The 20,596-nt window shown below is 64.2% G+C and overlaps 1 protein-coding gene across 1 annotated transcript; it reads right to left on the reverse strand.

Annotated features, from left to right (window-relative positions):
- Positions 1-1,515: 1,515 nt before the first annotated feature.
- Positions 1,516-15,732, reverse strand: CNN3 (calponin 3). Its single transcript, XM_070397398.1, has 7 exons — positions 15,579-15,732; positions 6,661-6,782; positions 6,412-6,478; positions 5,046-5,183; positions 4,608-4,724; positions 3,059-3,205; positions 1,516-2,521 (listed from the first exon to the last, which is right to left on the reverse strand). Exons 1-7 carry the CDS (start codon positions 15,633-15,635, stop codon positions 2,174-2,176), a joined length of 996 nt encoding a protein of 331 aa, XP_070253499.1. The 5' UTR covers positions 15,636-15,732; the 3' UTR covers positions 1,516-2,173.
- Positions 15,733-20,596: the final 4,864 nt, after the last annotated feature.

The raw sequence follows: 20,596 nt of genomic DNA on the forward strand, positions 1-20,596 counted from the left end.
CTTCCTCCTCCTCCCACGTTCACCGAGGAGCCTCATAACCAGTGTTTTGCACTCTGCAGGGGGTAGGTTGTTTGTCCATTTTGTTTGGTTCTGTCCTTGAGGTTTGTCCTGTTCTTCATCTGGGACATGAGCTAATCTCATTTGGGTGGACGCTCCATGTAGTAGGCAGATGTGCTGTGTCTCTCAGTCTTACACGTGTCCTGTGGGCCAGCGGAGCAGCCCCCTTAGCCACCCGGGCCGGTTCTCCAGGGGTGTCCTTGTGTGGTGGCACGTGCCCTCCTGCTGGAGCTGGGCTTTGCCGCTGCAGGCACCGTGGTGGCGGCTCGCCCTGGCTGACTGGCCGTGCGGGCTGCAGCTGCCGCAGAGGAGCACTGTGTGGGGACCGGCCCTGGAGCTGTTCCTTCAGAAGGGCTGGTTGGGTAGGCATCTGGTGTGGCCTGAGCCAGCCTCCAGGGGCGTGCGGTCTGAGTCCTGGGAGGGCCCCGGCGTGGGTGGGGCTGCCTGGTGGGAGCTGCAGTGCTCCCCAAGACTGGCTGCCGCTGTGTGGGGCTTGCCGCCCTCCCTCTGAGGGAGCCTGCAGCGGGAGCTCTGCCAGAGACTCGGGGTGTGAGAGAGATGGGGCGGCCTCAGGGAATCACCGGGGCCGGCAAAGCGTGGTCGCCAGGCTAAGGGGGAGCACGGGTTTGTGTCCACCTGCGCGGGGCAGCGGGGGAGGGAGGGAGCGGCACAGAGGAGCAGTGGTGCCTGCGCTTCATCCTGGGGAAGGTTCCCGGCCCTCGACCCAGCCCTCACCCTGGACTTGGGCACCCGAGCTCCCCCCTGGAGTCCCTGGTGCCGCTCCAGCCGCTCCCCTGGCTGGGCCTGAGAGTGGGGCCCAGCCAGGGGTGGGACGCCCTGCACCTCGGGGGAAGGGGGCGGACCCCTGCAGCCGAGACATGGCTGTCACATGGTGTGGGCCCCGCCCCTCCAGGGTCTCCTGTGGCCTCTTTCTACCTGAGTTCCGGGTGTTCTGCTCGGCTGGTCTCCCAGGGGCTCATTTTTGTACGTTTGATGTGGTCTCGGGAGGAGGGGAGCTGTGTATCTACTCCGTCATCTTGACTCCACCCGAGAATGCCCCCTATTAACATTGATTCACCCGAGAGCATGAGCAAGAGCATGAGCGTAGAATCCCACCCCACCCCACCCCACCCCACCCCCACCATGTTCCTGAGGATTAGGGTGACCCAGAGCTGGGTGTGAGGCACATTGGGCAGCTGAGCCACCAGGCTAGGCAGGGGCCCAGGAGCAGTTTGAGTCCTGGCTGTGGGTCCCTATGTGTAACGGCAGGTCCCCCATCCTGCCGGCCCCCCATCCTGCCGCCCCCCATCCTGCCGGGTCCCCCATCCTGCCGCCCCCCCCCCCCTGCCGGCCCCTTCCAAGCAGAGTGCGCTGTGGTGAGGGTTGAGGAGAGAAATGTTAAGGCAGCGACTGACTACAGACCCTGGGAAGGAGTCCTTAACATAACCAGCTGCTGGCTCGTGTGAATGTTCAAAAAAAATATTTATTTATAAAAAATACACTGGGATAAGTTTATGCTGAGAAATGCAGCAATAAATACAGTTGAAACAGAGCGAGTCTACACCGATACGTTGGCACAACAGGAAGGGCCGCGCCGTCAGACCCCCGCGTCTGCAGCGCCGGAGCCGCCCGCGCCGGTGGGAGCGACTCGGGCGTCCCCAGAGCGCGGCCGCGCCTGCATTTCCACCCGCGACCCACACCGCGGGCATCGGTCGCGAGCGGCTGACACGCTGCGTCTTCTCGGTTTAGCCGGCGGGCGCCTGAGCGCTAAGCACGGGTTTAGTCTCCCTCGGAGGAGCCAGACACTAATGTAAGAGAAAAGCCTCCTATTGCTTGCGAACACCAGTTCCATAGAGTGTGAGGATGCAGAGATCTGTTGGGAGGAACCCGCGCCCCCCGGGCTCCCTTCGCCCCAGCGCCAGGGTCACGTCGCTGCAGGCTGGCCTGCCCAGCGGAAAGGAGCTGCGGAGGGAGAGGCGGGCGGAGGAGGAGGGGTGTGAGGCAGCCTCTCCTTCAGGTACAGGAAGCGCACTAGGGTTCAGGAGGGCGGAGAGCGTCACTCAGGGCTGGCCGGGCGCCCACGGAGTGACGGCGACGGAGGACGGCGCCTCCGCGCCTAGTAATCGAGGCCGAGGCCGGGGTCGCCGTACTGGTACTCGCGGGGGTCGTCGTCGGGGTACCCGCCGTGGTACTCGTCGGGGTACTCGGCCTGGGAGTCGCTGTCGCTGACCTCGGAGCCGTTGGTGCCCGTGCCCTGGCTGCCGTTGCGGATGACGGGCTCGGTGGGCGCGGCGCAGTACTTGGGGTCATAGACCTGCCGCCCCAGCCCGTACACGCTCATGCCCTTCTGCGAGGCGACCTTGTTGGTGCCCATCTGCAGGGAGATGGTCGAGCTGTCCACAGGCTGCAGCGTGAGCTTCTGGTCGTAGATGTCTCTCCGGGTGCCCGGCGCCAGCATTCCCGCCTGGGACGGGGCAAGGACAGAGGTTACCGCGGCTCAGGGCTGCTCTCTCGGGAACAGTTACAAGTGATGGGCGGGGGCAGAAGGGACAATAGCGGCCGGGCCAGCGGGGCTCATGGCTGAGCGTCAACCTCTGAGCCAGGAGGTCACGGCTCGACTCCCGGTCAGGGCACAGGCCCGGGGTGCGGGCTCCATCCCCAGTAGGATTCTCTCTCATCATTGATGCTTCTACCTCTCTCTCCCTCTCCCTTCCTCTCTCTGAAATCAATGAAAAGAAAAAAACACACGTGAGTGGCGGAGCACTGAAAGAGCCATGTGCTTGGAGTGGGTAGCCTTTCAGTTTCCCGCTGGGAAGGTAGGAAGGCCGGCCGTTCTAACCGCCAACAAAGCAGGAGCCGCGCACAGTGTGGCTGCAGAAGGGGTCCTGTCACTCTTGTGCTTTCCCAGCAAAACCTCCTCCTGGAAGGAACCTCCTGTCCGTGTCCCACACCCGCAGCAGCTGCTCTGCGCTGGGCCCGACGGCGGGGCGCGGCCCCTTACCTGGCTGGCCCCTTTGTTGGTCCCCATCTGCAGGCTGATCGTGGTCTGGTCAAAGGGCTTGTCCGTCTGCATTTTGGGGTCGTACAGGTGCCTCCTGGTCCCGTAGGCGGTCATCCCCGCCTGGCTGGCGCACTTGTTGGTCCCCATCTTTAAGTTACAAATAAAACCGGCATCAGTTCCCGGACGCCGCAGCCTTCAGGGCGCAGTCTCCTCCGCCCTCTGAAGGGCGCGTTTACAGGAAGGATCCCAACAACTCACGGGCTATAAAGGCCTCACCGTTAACCGCAGAAACCGCAGCAGGAAGGACGGACGGACACAAAGCTGCCACAGAGGCTGGATTATGAGAAGTTAACTCCCCGCCCCCCCCTCCCTTCCCACAGGCCAGGGGCCGCCTCGGCGACGGGACTGGAGGGGCAGAGGCCGGCGCTGGCCGGCAGCACGCTTTCGCCCCAGGTGTGTTTTCTCTGCAGCGGAACAAGAGCAGCTTCAGCCTCTCCCGCAACGGCCCATTTTCACGGGGAAAGAGCTGCAGGGCGGTCCTGAAAACCCCACGTCCACGGGGCAGAGCCCGGAGGACACAGCGAGGGCGGGAACGAGCTTCCCTTCCCTTCCCCGAGAGGGCCGCGTGGCTGAGGGATGACAGCCGGGATGGGCGTGTTTCTACACTTGGTCTTTTTTTCCTTAAAAAGCCCGATTAAAGGAAACATTTTTTTTACTAAAAGTGAAGGCTGTTCATTGGAAAAGACTCAGAAACACACGGAGCATAAGCAGAGGAAGGGACTGTCACCCCGCCCCTCGGTGTTTGCCGTGAGCATGGTGCCCCCTCCCAGCTTCCCCTGGTGTGTGCGCCTGTGAACCCACACGTGTGGAAACACCCCAGCACGCACGTGCAGCTCCTAATAGAAAGGGATGAACTGACCAGAGACGTGTTTGCCTCGTCTCCGACGCCTGTCGTGCTAACGTTACCGCTTTCTCCGATGGAGCTGCCATCACGTAACCAGCTGACTCCTGGGAAACAGGTTTCCAGTCTCTCCCCGGGTACCCTGTGTGCCTGCAGCTACGGACCCACCTCACACCGACCGTCTGGAGGGGGCGTGCGGCAGACAGTGCCGGGGCCAAGCCCACCCTGGGCCCTGAGCCGGGTGTCCCCAAGACACCCTCCAGGGCCCCGAGGAAGGGCAGACACCCCGGCTGGGGGTTCCCCAGGAGCGGAGCCGACACCCCGAGCGCTTGCCCCGGGTAGACATCTCGGCCTTGAGGTCCGGTGAGACTGCCTCATGGGCCCATGGTGCCTGGGAGTTCATAAAGTGCATCCCCTTCAGAGAAGCAGTGCAGGTAGGGAAGGGTCATCGCCCGCGGCCACGTCTGTGGTCGGATGACGTGCCGGGGTCTCCTCTCAGCCGTCACCAGCATCTCGCGGCTTTACATGGACACGGACTGTAACCCACATCCCCCCCAACCTGCACGTGGTCTCTGTTCCTGTGATGGCGGCCACCTCGCTGGCGGGGGTGCGTGTGGTTGAACAGGGACTGAGCCGCCCCCCCCTCACCTGCAGACCAATGACGCTCTGGCCGGCCTTCAGCTTCCCTTCGTCGAAGCGCCGTGTCTGCTTCTCGGCGTACTTCACGCCGATGTCGATGGTGGTGTGGAAGCCTTTGGTTTTCGCCTGGACGGAAACGCACACACAGCCCCTGAGCCCCGCCGGCCGAGCTTGGCCGAAGGTCTACCCACAGGTGAAGGCCTCCGGCGCGGCCCACACGGGGCCCGGGAGCCCAGGCGAGGCCGTCGCTGCCACACCTGGGACCTCAGGCCGCAGGCGTGTGAGCGTCTGATGGGCTCAGCGGCCTCCCAGAGAGCGAACGATTACGGAGGGGACAGGCCCTCCTGCCCGTCTGAACTCCCGGGGGCGGGGTGGGGGGGAGCAAGAAGACACAGCTCGTCCCCGATCCCCGTGCGCGGCGGAACCTGCACAGCGGCACGGACGTACCAGGCCGGCCAGCGCCACCAGCGTCGTCTGCACCTGGGTCATGTTCCCGTTCTCGAACAGGTCGTTGGCCTCGAAGATGTCGTGGGGCTTCATGCCGTACGCCTGGATGGCTTTGATGAAGTTGCCGATGTTCTCCAACTGGAAGGAGAGGGTCACATGGCACCGGCAGCGAGAGGGACCCTGTCACCGAGGCCTCTGCGTCCTCGTGGCCGCCGCTCGGCGAGGCTCCGGCCGCTCCCTCGGGGCACGGTTCCTCCGGGCGAGGAGCGAGGGGAAGGAGAGCCCTTCCCAGTGGGAGACGCACTGGTCTTTCCGGGACCCGGCCGCACCCCGGGCCTGTGCCCTGACCGGGAATGGAACCCTGACCTCCCGGGTCACAGGTCAACGCTCACCACTGAGCCTGCTGCCGGGCCTTTTTAGGAATTTTAAAGGATATTTTTTTTAGTTTTGCAAAAACATGCTCTTCCTTACGTGCTTGTAAGAATTCGTGCCCGTGTTTTCCAGGGCTGACGTGCTCTTTGTCAAAAGGTACGTGATCCATTCATCGTGTTTTGGTTTTAACTTACATATAAATTTGTGGTTGCTAAATGCTTATTCTCTCTTCTATCAAAACACACCCTGAAGACTCAACTGTGCAGTTTTACTGAACCGCACGCCTGCCTGTGTGTCACACGGAGTTCGTGCTGTGGTGCCCGATAGTCGTTAAAGTCCTCGCTTTCCTCCCGTTTCTCCCCTAGTCTAGGTGGCGTGTCTCTGTGTAAACTTGTCAAGTCTCTGAGAAGAGACTAAATATAAGGAAACTTCTAGACGAAACATCTAATAATCACAGAGCTAATCCTAAGGAATCACGGAAGCGTTAAAAACAACAAACAAAACAGAACAGAACACAGCCACCGTGCACAGGCTTCTGCTAAAATGTGTATTTTGAAAACGTAATCAAGTTTCGCTGCCTAAAGAGTGACCACCTGGACCGGCCGGCGGGGCTCAGTGGCTGAGCGTCGACCTATGAACCAGGGGTCAGGGTTCAATTCCCGGTCAGGGCACAGGCCCGGGTTTCGGGCTCCATCCCCAGTGTAGGGTGTGCAGGAGGCAGCTGATCCGTGATTCTCTCTCATCATGGATGTTTCTCTCTCTCTCTCTCTCTCTCTCTCTCTCTCTCTCTTTCTCTCTCTCTCTCTCCCCCTGCTTCTCTGATGTGAATAAAAATATATATATATAAAAAGGAAATTGTGGTGAAGTAGGAAACACCTACAAGCTCCCCACTTGATTTATCTTAAAAAAAAAAAAGTGACCCCTGAGGGGGGTGTTACCTGCCCTGAGGGGTGTTACCTGCCCTGAGGGGTGTTAACTGCCCTGGGGGTGTTACCTGCGGCCAGTTCAGCGAGGACTCGTTGACCTTCTTCACGGAGCCCGGCTGGAGCTTGTTGATGAGCCTGAGGGGGGAGGGGGGGAGGACAGCTCGCTGCGGGTCCCAGGAGGCGGCGCTGGGCCCCCACAGCCCCCATGCAGGAAGCGTAGATCCTGGCACCAGGGGGGTCGGGCGGTGGCCTGGCCGGGGCGGGGTGGGAGGTGGGGGAGGCGCGGTCCCGAGGGGCTCGGCCTGGGGCAGACTCACTCGCAGAGGATGATGCCGTCCTTCAGGCCCAGCTGGAAGCTGGTGCCGATGCTCATGCCGGTCACCTCCTCGATCCAGCCGCGCAGGTCCTCCTCGGCCTGCGGGTCGTACTTGGACGCGATCTGGAACACGGGGCCGGCGTGAGCACCCCGTCCCCCAGCCTCACACCCGCTCTGCTGCCGCCTCCGCGGGGACCACGGCGGGACACGCGGTCCCTGGCCGGCCCAACGCACCCCTGGCGCTTCAGGACGAATAAACCTGCCCTGGGTGAGCGGGGAAATGGGGCAGCGTGGGGAGAAGCTGGGACCGAGGAGGAGGGGTGGTGGTGAGCTAACCATGAGGAGGTGTCGCCCACGTCATGTGACTGGGTTTTGGCTTTTACGCCCAAATACCGCTAATACTTTGAAAAGAAGCGAGCTTCCTGCAGCCACGCCAGCTACGCAGAATTCACGATCTAGGAATGTGTGCTCTTTCTTATAAACAAGTTGAAAATGAAAAGAACATTCTCATGAGACCATCTAGGAAAAGGAACCTATTTCACGAGGTCTCTCCTCCTGGACGCAGCGGGTCGGGGCCAGCCAGGCGGGGACACTCACCCACCACCCACCACCCACCACCCACCACCCACCACCCACCAGGCGGCTTCCGAGGGTCTGGTGCGGCCCTCGAGCAAGGCCGTTAAAAAAGAAGCTTCGGCCGGTGGAGCTCACCCACCATTTCCACCAAAAAGCTGTAATTTCCGGGCGTCAGGCGGGAGATGCCGATGTGTCCTTCCTGGCCACTCGCTGTCGGCCTAAACCCACCGAGTGAAAGGCCTGGCGACTGCAGCCTGACTGTCTCAGTACCGCTCCCTCCCAGTCCATCATCAGCCTCATGTCTTTACGCTGCCTCGGGGTTTATTTCAGTGACCTTCCCTGGTGACCTTCAGAGGCCTGCCGGTTCTTCCCCGTCCTCAGGTGCCCAGAGCGGGGCCTCCCATCTGTCCACCCCCCCTCCCTGGCAGACACCCCTATACGGAGCCTGCGGGAGGCCCCTGCAGGAAGTCCCCCCCGAAAGCAAGAGACGAAGAGGAAGTGGATGTGGGGAGGTATCTGCCCCAAAGAGAATGAAGTCAGGTGTCGAACATAACGGGAGACCAGAGAGATGGGGACTGGCCACCGCCCCCGCCCCCCTGCCCCCCTCGATGCCTGGAGACCTAGAACAGGATGAGGGTCAGGCCTAGCATTGTCCCCACCTGGGACCTGCCCCCTGGAGCCCCTGCAGACGCACCCGTGTCCACAGGGATGCCACCGGCCAGGTCACATGCCTGAAGTAGACGTCAAACACTCTAACGTGTGACCTGAGGCAGTAACCTAACCCGCCCTGTTCTCCCAGGAGTCGCCGTTCTCCCGGGGCCACCTGGGCAGGGCTGCCGGGATGTGACTGTTTTAAGCTGGTTATTTTTAAGAAACAAAAGACTAAAAAAAAAAACAAAACACCAAAAAAATACCCCAAAACCCCCCACAAAAACCTCAGCCTCTGGCCTCCCCCTCCGGGCCTCCCCTGCCAGAAGGCTGCTGCGGTTCACTGGGGCCAGTGTCGGGGGCAGGGAGGCCTGTGTGAGCAAAGTCCACCCTCCCGGCGGCCCGGCAGGCACTCATGTACCCAACAACTGCCCTGCTGTCTCCACGTGACCTGCCTTCCTCCCCTTCGAAGCCCCATCCCCACCCGTGTCCTCCGCTCACAGCGGCACCTGAGCCTCCCGGCCGACTGTCCCGGGGCCCATGCTCTGGCGGCGGTCTGTCCGCACAGACGCCACACGTCTGGTCACGCTCCTGCGAACCTGTCTCCTGCTCATGTGGTTCCCGGCTCCGCCAGGACCCCGAGGGGGAGCAGTGACTGTCACCCACACGGCATCGGTCCTGAGGACGGAGCGGGGCCTCAGGTGCAGCCGTCCTCGGACCAGGCCAGGCACCACGTCCTCCCTCCAAACGGGTGCCGATGGACACCAGGCCCCGAGGCCGGCGCGCGGCCACCGTGAAAAGCAAAGACGCCGTTAAACAGCTCGAGGTCGGGACCCAGGCCTCGCGCAGACAGTGTCACTGACGCGGGACAGGGCGACGCGGCCCTCGGGGCCTGACCTCTGCGCGGACGGACGGCGGAGCTCAGAGCAGCTGCCGGGGTGTGAAGCTCACACTGACCCAGGGGGGGAGCGGGCAGGTTCCCGAAGAACCAGAGGTAACGCCTCACAGGGTTCACGCGCTGCACAGCTCGTGGGTGTGCGGGGCCTTGGCACACGCGGAACCCGAGGGACCCCATCCGTCTCACCCCCACCCGCCGGGGCCGAGGCCGGCTCAGAGCCCCGCCCGGCCAGTGGACTCCGGGGAGGCGGGGCCCTGGGGGCCGGGCCTGCATCCCGGAGCCCACACAGTGCGCATCCCTGAGACCACCCGCCCGAGTCTTCCTGCGGGTGGCCGGGCTGAATCGTCCTCCAGCCCCGAGCCCACGCCGGGCGCAGTGGGCACCCAGTGAGTGGTGAGGCCAGACCAGGAAAACGCCAGGCGCAGGGCGTCCCCGGTCACGAGGCGTCGGCACCTGATGCCTGTGCGCTGGGCAGCCATCGCCTTCATCTCCCTTCTAGTCGTCTCCGACGGAGCCGGCGCGGGTTTGTTTTGCTTCTGATAAAGGGCCCTCTGTCCACGGCTCCGTGGGTCCCGCGGAGGAGTAACCCGAGCCGCCGCCGGGAGGGACAGCCACGCCCGCTGGGCCCGGACGTCAGCCAGGAGCGCCTGGCGACTCAGATTCAGATCTGCTCTCTGGTCGCTGACGATTTGGAAGTGAGTGGGCACACGTGCTGCCCTTAGAGAAGGTGAAAGTGGGGCAGTTAGGAAAATCCGGGTCCGAAAGATCCTGGCTTAATAACAAGTTATTCAAGGTGCGTGCAAACCCGGCCCCGGAGCCTCAGGGGCAACTGCTGGTCACGCACACTCGGTGAGCCAGAGAGCCAGGCTGCCTTGGTCTGCGCGAGTCTTTATAAAACATTATTTTTAAAAAATATATTTGTATTGATTTCAGAGAGAGAGAGAGAGAGAGAGAGAGAGAGAGAGAAAAGCATCAGTGATGAGAATCATGGATCGGCTGCCTCCTGCACACCCCCGCTGGGGATCGAGCCGGCAATGACCGGGAATGGGACTGTGACCTCCTGGTTCCTAGGTCGATGCTCACCACTGAGCCAGGCCGGCCGGGCATCTTGTTTGACTGCAACAGCCTGAGGAGCCAAGGAGGGGTCCCTTCAACGAGACAGGGGTGGGGACTGAGCTGGGAAACCCTGGGCAACCGTCCCTGCCCCTCCTTACAGATGGGGAGGTGGACTCGCCCAGACAGGCCGGCCTCCTCCCTCCCCACAGAGCTGCCGTCGCCCTGGCTGGAGGGCACCCTGGGCACAGACCCGGAGGGCGGAAGCACCGGGCCAGGTCTCCTGGAGGGGAGGTTGCGAGGGCTGCTGACAGCCACCAGCAGAGCCACAGGCCCCAGAGGCCTCGGCCCAGGCCCAGGGCAGAGCAGCCCCAGCCCGAGGCTCCTCCTGGCCCCGCCTCCGCCATCCGGCACCACTTCGCCACGGAGGGGGGCCGAGCCATGGGTCCCCCACTCCTGCCAGCTTGTCTCTGGGAACCTCCTCCCTCGGCAGGTTGCCCCCCTGCCCCCTCCCCCCCCCGCCCCCGCCACTCCCCCGCCAGCATCTTCCCTGCACCCGGCCCAGCGCGGGCACCCCTGTCTGAACAAGAGCACCTTTGATGGGCCTGCGGCTCAGACACTGTCCCATTCTCCCACCTGGAGACAGGCATCGCCGCTTCCTCCTTCCTGCCAGCCTCCCTGACAGGTGCCTCCTGGAGACACAGCTCAGTGGTCCCCTGACCCGTGGCAGCCGGAGGCAGGGCCGGTCCAGGCCTCCATTGGCGGGTCTGCACAGGGCCGCGGCCTGGAGCTCCCGGGCTGCCCTCCCCTCTCCCCCAGGCGCTGGCCTCAGTCCCGTGTAGGAGCCGGGGCCTGGGAATCCCTCCCCTGCCCATCAGGGGCCTTAGGGGTCAGCAGCGCCAGCCCTGGTCCCAGGAGGGTTTCCTCCTTCCTCCTTCCGAAGTCACAAAAGCCGACCCCTGACTGCTTCGCAGCCGCCCTGCTGAGAGGGCGCCATCGCCGCCTGCACTTCCCATTTGCAGGAAAGGGTTTCGATGACCAGGAAGCGAGAGAGATGCCCTGAACCACTTAGTCCGGCTGAGCGCCCCTCCTGGGGCTGGCGATGCGCCTCAGACCAAGAAGCTCCGCCCCCTCCAGGAGACAGCCACCCGCCTGGGCTTTAGAAGGTGCTGGAAGGTGGCAGAACCCACCGAAGGGGGAAGGACATTTCAGAACCCAAAGCCTGGCCGGGTGGGCGGGTGGGCGGGTGCGCGGGCGCATGCAGCACACAGGCCTCTGTAGACAGGAGAAGGCAGCGGCCAGCAGGCAGGGCAGGGGGCGCCCTATGGAGGGGGGGTGTGCACTGTGGGGGCCCTGTGGGCAGGGGTGCCCTGGGGGGGGGGGTCCCAGCTCAGCGGTGGCTCGGTGGGCATCTGATGGGCTCGCAGGCCCCCGCACTGGGTTGGAAGCGGGGCGGCTGGTGCTAGTCCCACATCCAAAGCGGAGCCACGTGTGTGAACTGACTGTCCCCCGCTTCCTTCCACGTCGGGCACCAGGCCCGCTCCGTCCACTGTCCACCGGGCACCTTCTGCAGCCCCTTGCGCCCCCATGGCCGGGCAGGGGCAGAACCCGCAGGAGAAATGCCCCCACGCACGGAGGGAAACTCAGGGTTAGTCTCTGCTCAGGGACCGGCTTCCACAGCTGGGCCCGGATGAGGGCCCGGGAGCGCGCATCCCGCTGCGAGGGGAGGGGAAGGACAGCGCCGGGTCAGGGCGTCAGGGCGGCCGGCCCGGGTGCCAGGCAGCAGCGGAGCCCACACCCCTAACGCGCGCTCAGGGTGGCAGCTGCCCGCAGACACACAAGTGTCTCCCCACAGCCCTGGGCAGGCAGGTGACACCCCCCCCTCCACGTCACAGGTGAGACACAGGTTCCTCGGCCAGAGTCAGAGCTAGAACCGAGGTTCCAACCCAGTCAGTCTCCACGGTCCATCCTCAGCCACCAGGCTCCCCCTTCTCGCCGACAGCCTCCGAGTCCCCAGGGCCAGGTTTTATAAAATGGAGAGACCTGCTTGTATTTCTGCGTAATGACGGCCCCAAAGTCCAGCTCCGGCCCCGCAGTTGGCCTGCCCAGCCCCACCAGCCCCGGGGCTTCCACCCTGAGCTCAGGCTGACGGTGCAGCGGTCGGTGCCCGGGCTTCTCCAGGGCTGAGGCCTGGAGCCTGGAGCCAGGCCTGGAGCTGCAGGCACCTGCCCCTCACCCCCTAGTCCGCTGCCCCCGACCCCCCGAAGCAGCTGCCCGCTCCCTGGGTGGGAAGGGGAAGGACTGGCTGGGACCCCGAGAGCATCCAGTGGTGTGATGTGTTGACGTCACAGATCATTGTCACGGTGGCTCAGGACAAGCTGGGAAGTCAATGGCCTCCCCGCCCCCCCAGCAGGGGGCAGTCCCAGCAAGGCCTCCAGGGGGCGACTGCTGGCCCCTAAGGGAATGGGGAGAGGCGCATGGTCCCCTCGCAGGTCCCCGGCGTCAGGGCTGCCCTGAGCCGGCCACTGAGCTTCAGGGCTGCGGGCTCTGCAGATGGGCCGGATAAGCTATAAAACCACGACGGCCGTCAAAAACATCCCCCTCACCCCAGACTCCCCTGCAGACGCCGCCCACAGCGCGACAATCCCCATCCCTGAGGGGCCAGCTCATCAGACCCAGCGATGCTGACTGAGCTCCCGCCCGCGCCCAGTTCTGCTGTAAAACACAGATCCGAATGGACGACCTCGTCCGCGAACAAGAGAGCCTGTGGCTGGTGGGGAGACGGACAAGGAAAAGGCCTTGAATGAGAAACCTGTTTTTGAGCCGGGACGTGGGGGGAGCTGTAGACAAGCCGTGGGCGCATCTGACCACGAAGCTGGGGCTCTGCCAGCAAAACAGGGCAGGCACCTGTCACCCCAACCAGGGCCCCCTCGGAGCGACCACGTGTGCCCGGGCACAGGTGGGCCCCCAGGACCCGGGGCCTGCCGAGCCATCGCCGCAGGCTATGCCACTTCTCAGGGCCCTCCAGGCTGGCAGCACGTCTTCCCTGTGGCTTTTCCATGCTGAGGGATGGATACCCGGCTGTAACCACGGAGATGCTGTGAGCTCGGATCCCACATCCCCTGGGGCAGAGCTGTTAGGCTGTGCCTGCGATTCCAGGCTTAACATCCCCATTAGCTCCTCCCACTGCCCCCCCAGCACCGCCCCCCCCAAGAAAGTGCCCCCTGTCATTTGCTAAGACTGTGTCACGGCAGCCTCGGCCACACAAGGAACCCCCGGACCGACGCCCCGTTCACGCCACGTGTCAGGAAAGGCTGCTTCCTCCAGGCTTCTCCCCGCTTCTCAGGCACACGGTGCCCCCTCTTCCTGCCCGCCCCCGAGGGCTGGGTGAGCCACCTGAGACCTGGCTAATCCCACGGCTCCTGGAACTACCTGCCCAGCTGCTACACTGCCCCATCTTAGGCTCCAGACAGGTCTCTGTGGGTTGCAAGTTATTGACCCTTTTGTTGCTATTAAAGAGACACTGATCATAAGCCAGGCTGAAAGACTCGACCTTTTAGGCCGTTTTCAAACATCTTCTTGCCCATTTATTTAAAAAAGAGTAACTTTGTGTTTCTACCAAGTTGATCATCTTGGCAAGCAAGTATCTTATCACACGAGGCAGAAGTGGCAGGGAGCGGACAGGACCTGGTGGGCTGGACCCCAAGGCCCATTCCCCGCCCCCCCCAGGGGGCTTATGCTTTTTCCATTCAGTTAAATGAGGTTTTAAGGGAAAAGCAAAACCCTTGCACAGAAGAGACCTGTGGCTGTGCAGCACGTGAAGAAAAAGCCGGGGGGGGGGGGGGGGGCAGGTGAGAAGTAGCAGAACACCCAGCCCGCCCTCAGACATCCTCCTCAGAGTTAATGTGCTTAGCATGTTCCAACTTTCTTCTTGAACCTTTAAAAAATAATGTTTTTGTTGATTTCAGAGAGGAAGGGAGAGGGAGATGGAAACATCCATGGTGAGAGAATCATGGATGGGCTGCCTGCTGCACGCCCCCCACTGGGGACCGAGCCCGCCACGCGGTTCAGGGTGGCTGCTCAGCCGCTGAGCCCGAGTGGCTCTTCTTTAACCGAGACTCGCACCCTCCTGGTCTTTATAACGACGGCCACCCGGCCCGGGCTGCTCGGCGAGTGAGGGGAGGGCTGCTGGCACAGGCCGGGTCCTAACAGTGTGCACAGTTTCCGAACCGGAGTCTGACCAACAATCACAGCGGCGGCCTCGGCGGAGCCTCCCTGCAGGGTGAGAAGCTGCTCATCATCACAGAGAGAAACCAGCTGGATATTAACGCCGAGAAAGGCCAGGCCAGTCCCAGGACAGGCCGGACCGCCAGTGTCAGCGCCCCGCTCACAACAGGGGGTTCGGGCTGGCCGCTGCCGCCAAGAACCAGAACCACTGCTCGCCCAGGCCCGGCGGCCCAGGGTAGACCCCGAAGACTCGGTGGCCCCAGGGTGGACCCCCAGGCCCAGGGTGGACCCCCACCCCTGAACCGGGGGTACTGTCTGCAAGGTCTGCAGTGGGTGGGGATTGGGATCCGTCAGACCCAAGCCGCTCACTTTTCTGCTCTTTAAAAAAAAAGTTCAGGAAACTTTCCCAGTGAGGGCGACGCACAGGAACAACCCACAGGTTCGTGTCAGAGCGAGGGCTGCCGTGACCCCTCCGGGATCTCAGGGCTGAACTTGACCGGATGCGGGGACCGGCGGGCAGCTGGCCCAGCCCCTCGGGTCCGCCGGGCGGGGGAGACGCCCCGGGCCGGCCCCACGCTGGGCGCCCCGCTCCGCCGGCCGGGGACTCGGACGCGGCTCCCGGACGCGCGGCCCCCGCCCGGCGGCGGCCCTTTGTGGGCTCCGGCCAGCGGCGCGGCCAGACAATGAGCGGTCTGTGCGCAGCGCCGCGCCGATTGGCTGCGCCCGAGCCCCTGATGTCACGGGCCAGGAATGCGGCGTCGGCAGGAAGGAGAGGATTTGGGGAGGGGGCCCCCATCCCGGCCCCAGGCCCGCGGCCCGGCCGAGGCGAAGCGAGCGCCCACCGCCCGGCCGCCGCGCACGCACCCCGCCAGGCCGGCCCCGAACAAAAGCAGCCGCGGAGCAACCCGAGACCGTTACAGCCTCCGGGACACAAACTTCTCAGTTTTCATCAAAAAAGAAAGGAAGAAAAAAAGGCACAAAAAACGCTCAGGTCCCCGCCGATGGCAGCGCAGAGCGGCGCGCGCTTTGTCCCGAGGCGCCGAGGTCCGGGAGGCGCAGGTCCCGCGGGTCCGCTCCTCCGGGGCCCGCGTCGGGGGCGGGGGGCGCGCGGCGGTCCCTCCCCGGGAACAAAGGGCCCGGCGGCCGCGCACCCCCTAACTTCGCTCGCGGCGCGCTCAGCCGGGGGTGGGGGCAGGGGGAGGGCGCCCGGGGCGCACGGCGGGGGCTGGTCCCGGTCCCGGCCGCGCAGACCGGCCCCACCTCGGGCGGGTGGCCGCGCGGGGTGCACCCCGGCCGGAGGGAGGGTCCTGCAGCCGCGGCCCGGGACCCAGGCCCGGACCCCGCCCGCCGACCGTCCGGCCGCGGCGGGAACAAAGCCCGGAGGCGCCGGGGCGGGAGGGGGCGCGGCCACTCCTGCCGCTCGACGTCCGGCGCCGCGAAGCCCGGCCCGGGGACCCCACCCGCCGGCCCGGGACCCCACCCGCCGGCCCGGGACCCCACCCGCCCGGCCCGCGCACCTTGTTCTTGACCTCGGCCGAGAGCCCGTAGGACGGGCCCTTGTTGAAGTGGGTCATGGCGGGGCTGCTCGGGTCTGGCTCTCGGCTCCGGCCCGGGAGTGGCCGCGCGCACACGCTCCGAGCTCGCTCCCTGGGCGGCGCGATCCGACTGGTCCCGGAGCCTCGTCCGCCCGCCGCCCCGCACGCCCGGCCCCCGCCTCCGCCCGCCCGAGGGCTGGGCCGCCGCCCGCCGACCAATGAGCCGCCCGCGCCCGCCCCGCCGGCGAGGGGCGGCGCTGCTCCCCCGGCCCGGCCCCGCTCACGCCACCGCGGCCGGGCGCCCCTCCTCCGGGCAGGACCGCGGGGTGGGGGTGTGTGTGTGGGGGGGGTTGGGGGGTGGGGGACGGGAGCGACCGGGGCGCCGAGCCTGGAATTCCAGCCCCCGCGCTGGGCAGGCCGCCCCCGGGCGAGGACCCCCTCCCGCGGCAGGACACCCCGGAGCAGCCGCGCCGCCGAGAAAGGCCCCTCCGCGCCCGGCCGCCCGTCCCGCCCGCACCCGTGGGTCTAACTCTCCGCCGTCGCCGGGAAGGTCGGGGCCCGCACAGCCCGCGGGGGGCGCGTCCTCCTCCGGACTCGCCTCTCGGTCCGGATGGAGGAGACCCGGCCCAGGGCGGCCCGGCAGCGCCTCGCAGGGAGACGGCGCCCGTTCGCCGGCCCCCCCATCCCCACCCCCACCCCCACCCCCACGGCGCGGTCCCCCCACCCTCTCCCCTCTGATCTGGAGGGACCAGAACCCCGTTTTCCCCGGGGCGCGGGCACTGCAGTGCACCCCGACCCCCGTGTACTCAGTCCCCAGCCTCATGCAGGTGAGGGGGCGGGTCAGGACCGAAGATCGGGCGCCCGAGCCCCGTCGCCAAAGCTGCGCCTCCGGCCCCCGCCCCCGCCCCCGCCCCGCGCACAGCTGGGGCCTGTCGGTCCCGGGTCCCGGGTGAGTCTGGGGGCCGGGCAGCAGCGCCCGGGCCGGACGCGCCCACGGAGCCAGCTGAGGCCAGAGGAGCCGCGCGGGACAGCACCGCGCGTGGCAGCCTCGCCAGGACCCCGTGCGCCGCGGCGGGAGGGGCGGCGGAGCGCAGGGAGGAGGTTTGTGCGATTTGCCCGCGGCCAGGAGCTCAGCATCCTTACCTTCCTCCTGCCCCGTGTGAGCTCGGCCCCCTGCACACAGGCGCCTGCGGAGGGTGTCGGGGCCTCACCCCGGCACGGGGGACCCTGGGGCCGTGGGAACAGCGGCTGGAGGAGCTTCCGGCCTCTCGCCTGGCCCCCTGGAAGCCCTGCTCCAGCCCCACCCGGACTTAACCCACTTAAAGGTCATCCCTCTAGAATGTTCGAGTTCTATTCAGTCTCGTCATGAAAAGCCAACAGACAAAGCGGGAGTCTGGTTTCCTGGGGGTTATTGTTCGATGGGTCCAGGGCTTCAGTTTTGCATGATGAACAAGTTCTGGAAAGATAGTGGGGCCGTCCCGGCACGATGCACCCCGCTCCGTGCAGGAACCCCTGGGTGGGGGCGGGCAGCGAGGGGCCAGCGAGGCATCCGGAGGGCCCGCTGCTGGAGGGAACAGATGGAGGGTCCGCCAGGGCGGAGGGACTGGGAAGGGAGGCCTCCTCTCCCGTCACCCCTCCTGCCTCTGTCTCCCCTTCTCACCCTGGCCTTCCTGCCGCCACCCCCATTCCTCGTCGTCTCTGCTTCCCTCTCCTGCCTTCCTCCTGCCGGAAGCGGTGAGTGACATCCCAGGAGGTTCATCTGCTGTCATTCAGGGTCAAAGAAGTTGCCACTGTTGAGGTTTCATTGTTGTAATGTACCCCGCGAATCACAGGACGCCTCAAGAAGTCGAATTAAGGAGTCACATTTATTGCAAAACCGGGACTATGAGGGGCCATTCCCCAAATCTCATAGTGATAAGATGGTCGAAAAACCAGACTAATATAGGCAAAGATCACAAAGGTACTGACTACATCCCAAGGTTTGGAATGAGGAACCTGGTTCAAAAAAAGCAGTTTACAGAAGCAGAAGCAGCATGTTGTCTAAATTACAGTTTTTGGTCTCCGATCACTGAATTGACAGAAACACATTATCTAGAGCCCTCGGGTCTGGAATGAGGAACCTGGTCAGACTTAAGCCTGTTATCTAAATCACAGTTTTCGTTTTGGGTCTCGGGAACACCAAGTCAACAGGGACACGTTAACTGGAGCCCTCTGACCTTGGGGTAACTGTGCTGTCCTTCCCAGGTAAGGGAAACTGTGCTTCCTAAGGCCAGTATGACCACAACCCAGGGATATTCACAGTAAAATCAACAGGGTATTTAATCGAATAGGATGATTTATATAATTCAGAAAATCAAAATAACCTGTCTATTATTAAACAAAGCAAATAGGTACAGAAGCCAAACAGCAGGGTTAAAGGTAAACTATAGTTTCTACCTGAGATGATCGCTACCACACTTCACCACGTTCAAGACAAACCGGCCTGAGCCCGGCTGGCATATCTCAGTGGTTGAGCATCAACGATTCCTGGTCATTGTGGGCTTGATCCCCAGCAGGGGGCGTGCAGGAGGCAGCCGATTGGTGATTCTCCCTCATCATTGATGTTTCTCTCTCGCTCCCTCTCCCTTCCTCTCTGGTATCAGTAAATATATATATTTTAAAGGGAAACCGTCCCGAGAGGGTGGCTGGGAAGAGGGGAGAGGCCTCAATGGAGTTCGTGACCTTCGCAGGACGTTGACGTGGGCTGGGCACCCCTTGGGAGAGGGTCCCACTGCTTCCTCCAGGCTCGGGGAGAGAGGGTCAGGCCGTGTCCGGGCTCGCCGCCTGTCCCCTCGGCCACCGGCTGCTCAGTTGTGGCTCCACAGTCCCGAGGGTCCTTGATCCGGGGAAGGACGGGGTGTGAAGGCTGCTGCCGGGCAGGGCGGGGTGACACCAGGACTCACTCCAGCCTCACATTCCAACTTTGCCGCTTACCCGGGACCTGGGACACTTAAGATGGTGTCATCCGGGCGCAGCCCCGTTCCTTTGCGGCTGGTTCCCTGTGAAACGCCAAGGCCCAGCTCCCCACGGACACGCGGTACTTTCTCGCCCGAGGAGTCATTTTCTCAGCACACGGCCCCGTCCCCACGAAGGACAGAACCTCTAGATGGTGCTGAAAAGCGGCTGCCCCGCCTCTTTCTTGAACTGGCAACGAAGACACATCTGGCGGACAGGCGTTCCGTGCGGCAGGACTGACAGCGTCAGCACAGTGAGCGGAGCCAGCGGGATTTTTCTCGTTTTTCTAGTTGGGACGTAACCCCGGGAGGGCAGGGCGGAGTCTGTGCAGCACTGCATCCCGCACGTGGCACAGGCGGCCCTTCCCCAAGCCTGGGCTGGTGCAGGGATGGGAAACAGGCTGAGCACGGAATGCGAAGAATGCAGGTTGGAGGCTGCCCTTTGCCGACCTTTCCGCTCGCTCGGTCCCTCAGCAGCCGCGGGGCCCGGAGGCCGGAGCACTGGGCGGCGGGACCAAGATCCCTCCGGAGGATACGAGCCTGATTGGGGCGTCCACATGCTCACCCCGTGTTTAGAGTTCAGCGGAAAGGTGTCCATTAGAGACATTTCTAGAGCCACTCCTGGCTTCAGCACCGGGTTTTTCCTCCCTGTTTTCTTCGTGTTGATCCACCCAAGGATATTTTTCCATGGATTTTATTTAGAGAGAATGAAGGGGGGCGGGGAGGAAAAGCATCCATGTGAGAGAGACACAGCGACTGGTTGCCTCCCGCACCCGCCGACGGGCTGGGGTGGAACCTGTCACCGTCTCTGAGAAGTGTTGACAGCCCATCAGGTGAAGCAGGGACGCTCCCAGGGGCTCGCAGGTCCCGGGAGGCCAGGTCCCCGGGGTCGTCACTGCTGGGCCGGCAGCTGAGACGACGGGAAGTGAGTGGGCACGGAACTCCCGCCAGAGGCCTGGCCGCTTTCTCCCCTGCCTGCTCGTTTCTTTCCATGAAAAGACGCCAAAGGCATTTACACTGAGGCTTGTTCTAGAAGACACCGGGCGGATGGTCACCAGATGCCGCGGCCGGGCACGGCCAGCACACGCCCCGCCGTCGCTGGTGGAGGGCGAGACCGACACCCCGAGAGGCGCGCCGGCTCCCGGGGCTGCGGGTTCCAATGCGCGTGTTTATGCGGCAGAGGGAGCACAGCCAGTTCTGGGCGGAATTCTTTATTTTGCTCGGTTTCTGCCGTTCCCGCTCCTGCTGCTGTGCTGGGGGGCAGGGCAGTGCCGTGAGGGGGCCACAGGCCTCCGGCCGCTGCAGGGGCCTCAGCCGTGGGCGCGGTCGGGCAGCACCGCCGCCCACATCACCCCCGTGACCTGTGCTATGGGCGCCCGAGGGCGGGCGTGCCCTGGGAGGAGGCAGTGCCCTTGAGCCCGTGACGCTCTCGGCTGGGTCAGGCTGGGCCCCTCAAATATTGACCGAGCGACGGGCGCCCAGGCTGCGTGGAGAAGGCGACACTCAGACCTGCCAGCGGGGCTGGAGGGGGCGGGGGCTCAGCCCGGGAAGCGCCCGGCCAGGAGCCGGCTGCAGCCCCCACCGCTCCCCAGGGTCAGACGCGAGCAGAAGTGGCCACGGTTTCCATCCTTGTTCCCATGGGAAAGCCTGGTGGCCTCCCTGTAGGAGGGACCTCACCTTCTCTGGCTGGTGAGCGTCTGCAGGGCCCTCACACGCCGGCGGTTTAAAGCTTCTAACTGTGGGGACAGACACGCGTGCGCGGTGGAGGGGCGGGAGACAGGGCTAGGGTGAGGCGCCCCGTGCACCCACCGTCCCCGGGCCCACGCAGCCCCAGTGCAGTCCCCAGGCGGTCCCAATGGAGGTCCCCACGGCGGTCCTGACTCACCTGCACCTCCCCCCGCAGCAGTACAAGCAGAGCCAAACCTCACACCTTCTCCCACACCAGCCACCAATACTTTGTTTCTATAATCTATACGCTTTATTTTTTAAATGTTTTTATTGATTTGA

This window comes from Myotis yumanensis, unplaced genomic scaffold (genome assembly GCF_028538775.1).
Source record: "Myotis yumanensis isolate MYYU_CA2020_CCGP unplaced genomic scaffold, mMyoYum1.0.hap1 SCAF_17, whole genome shotgun sequence".
Lineage (NCBI taxonomy): Eukaryota > Metazoa > Chordata > Mammalia > Chiroptera > Vespertilionidae > Myotis > Myotis yumanensis.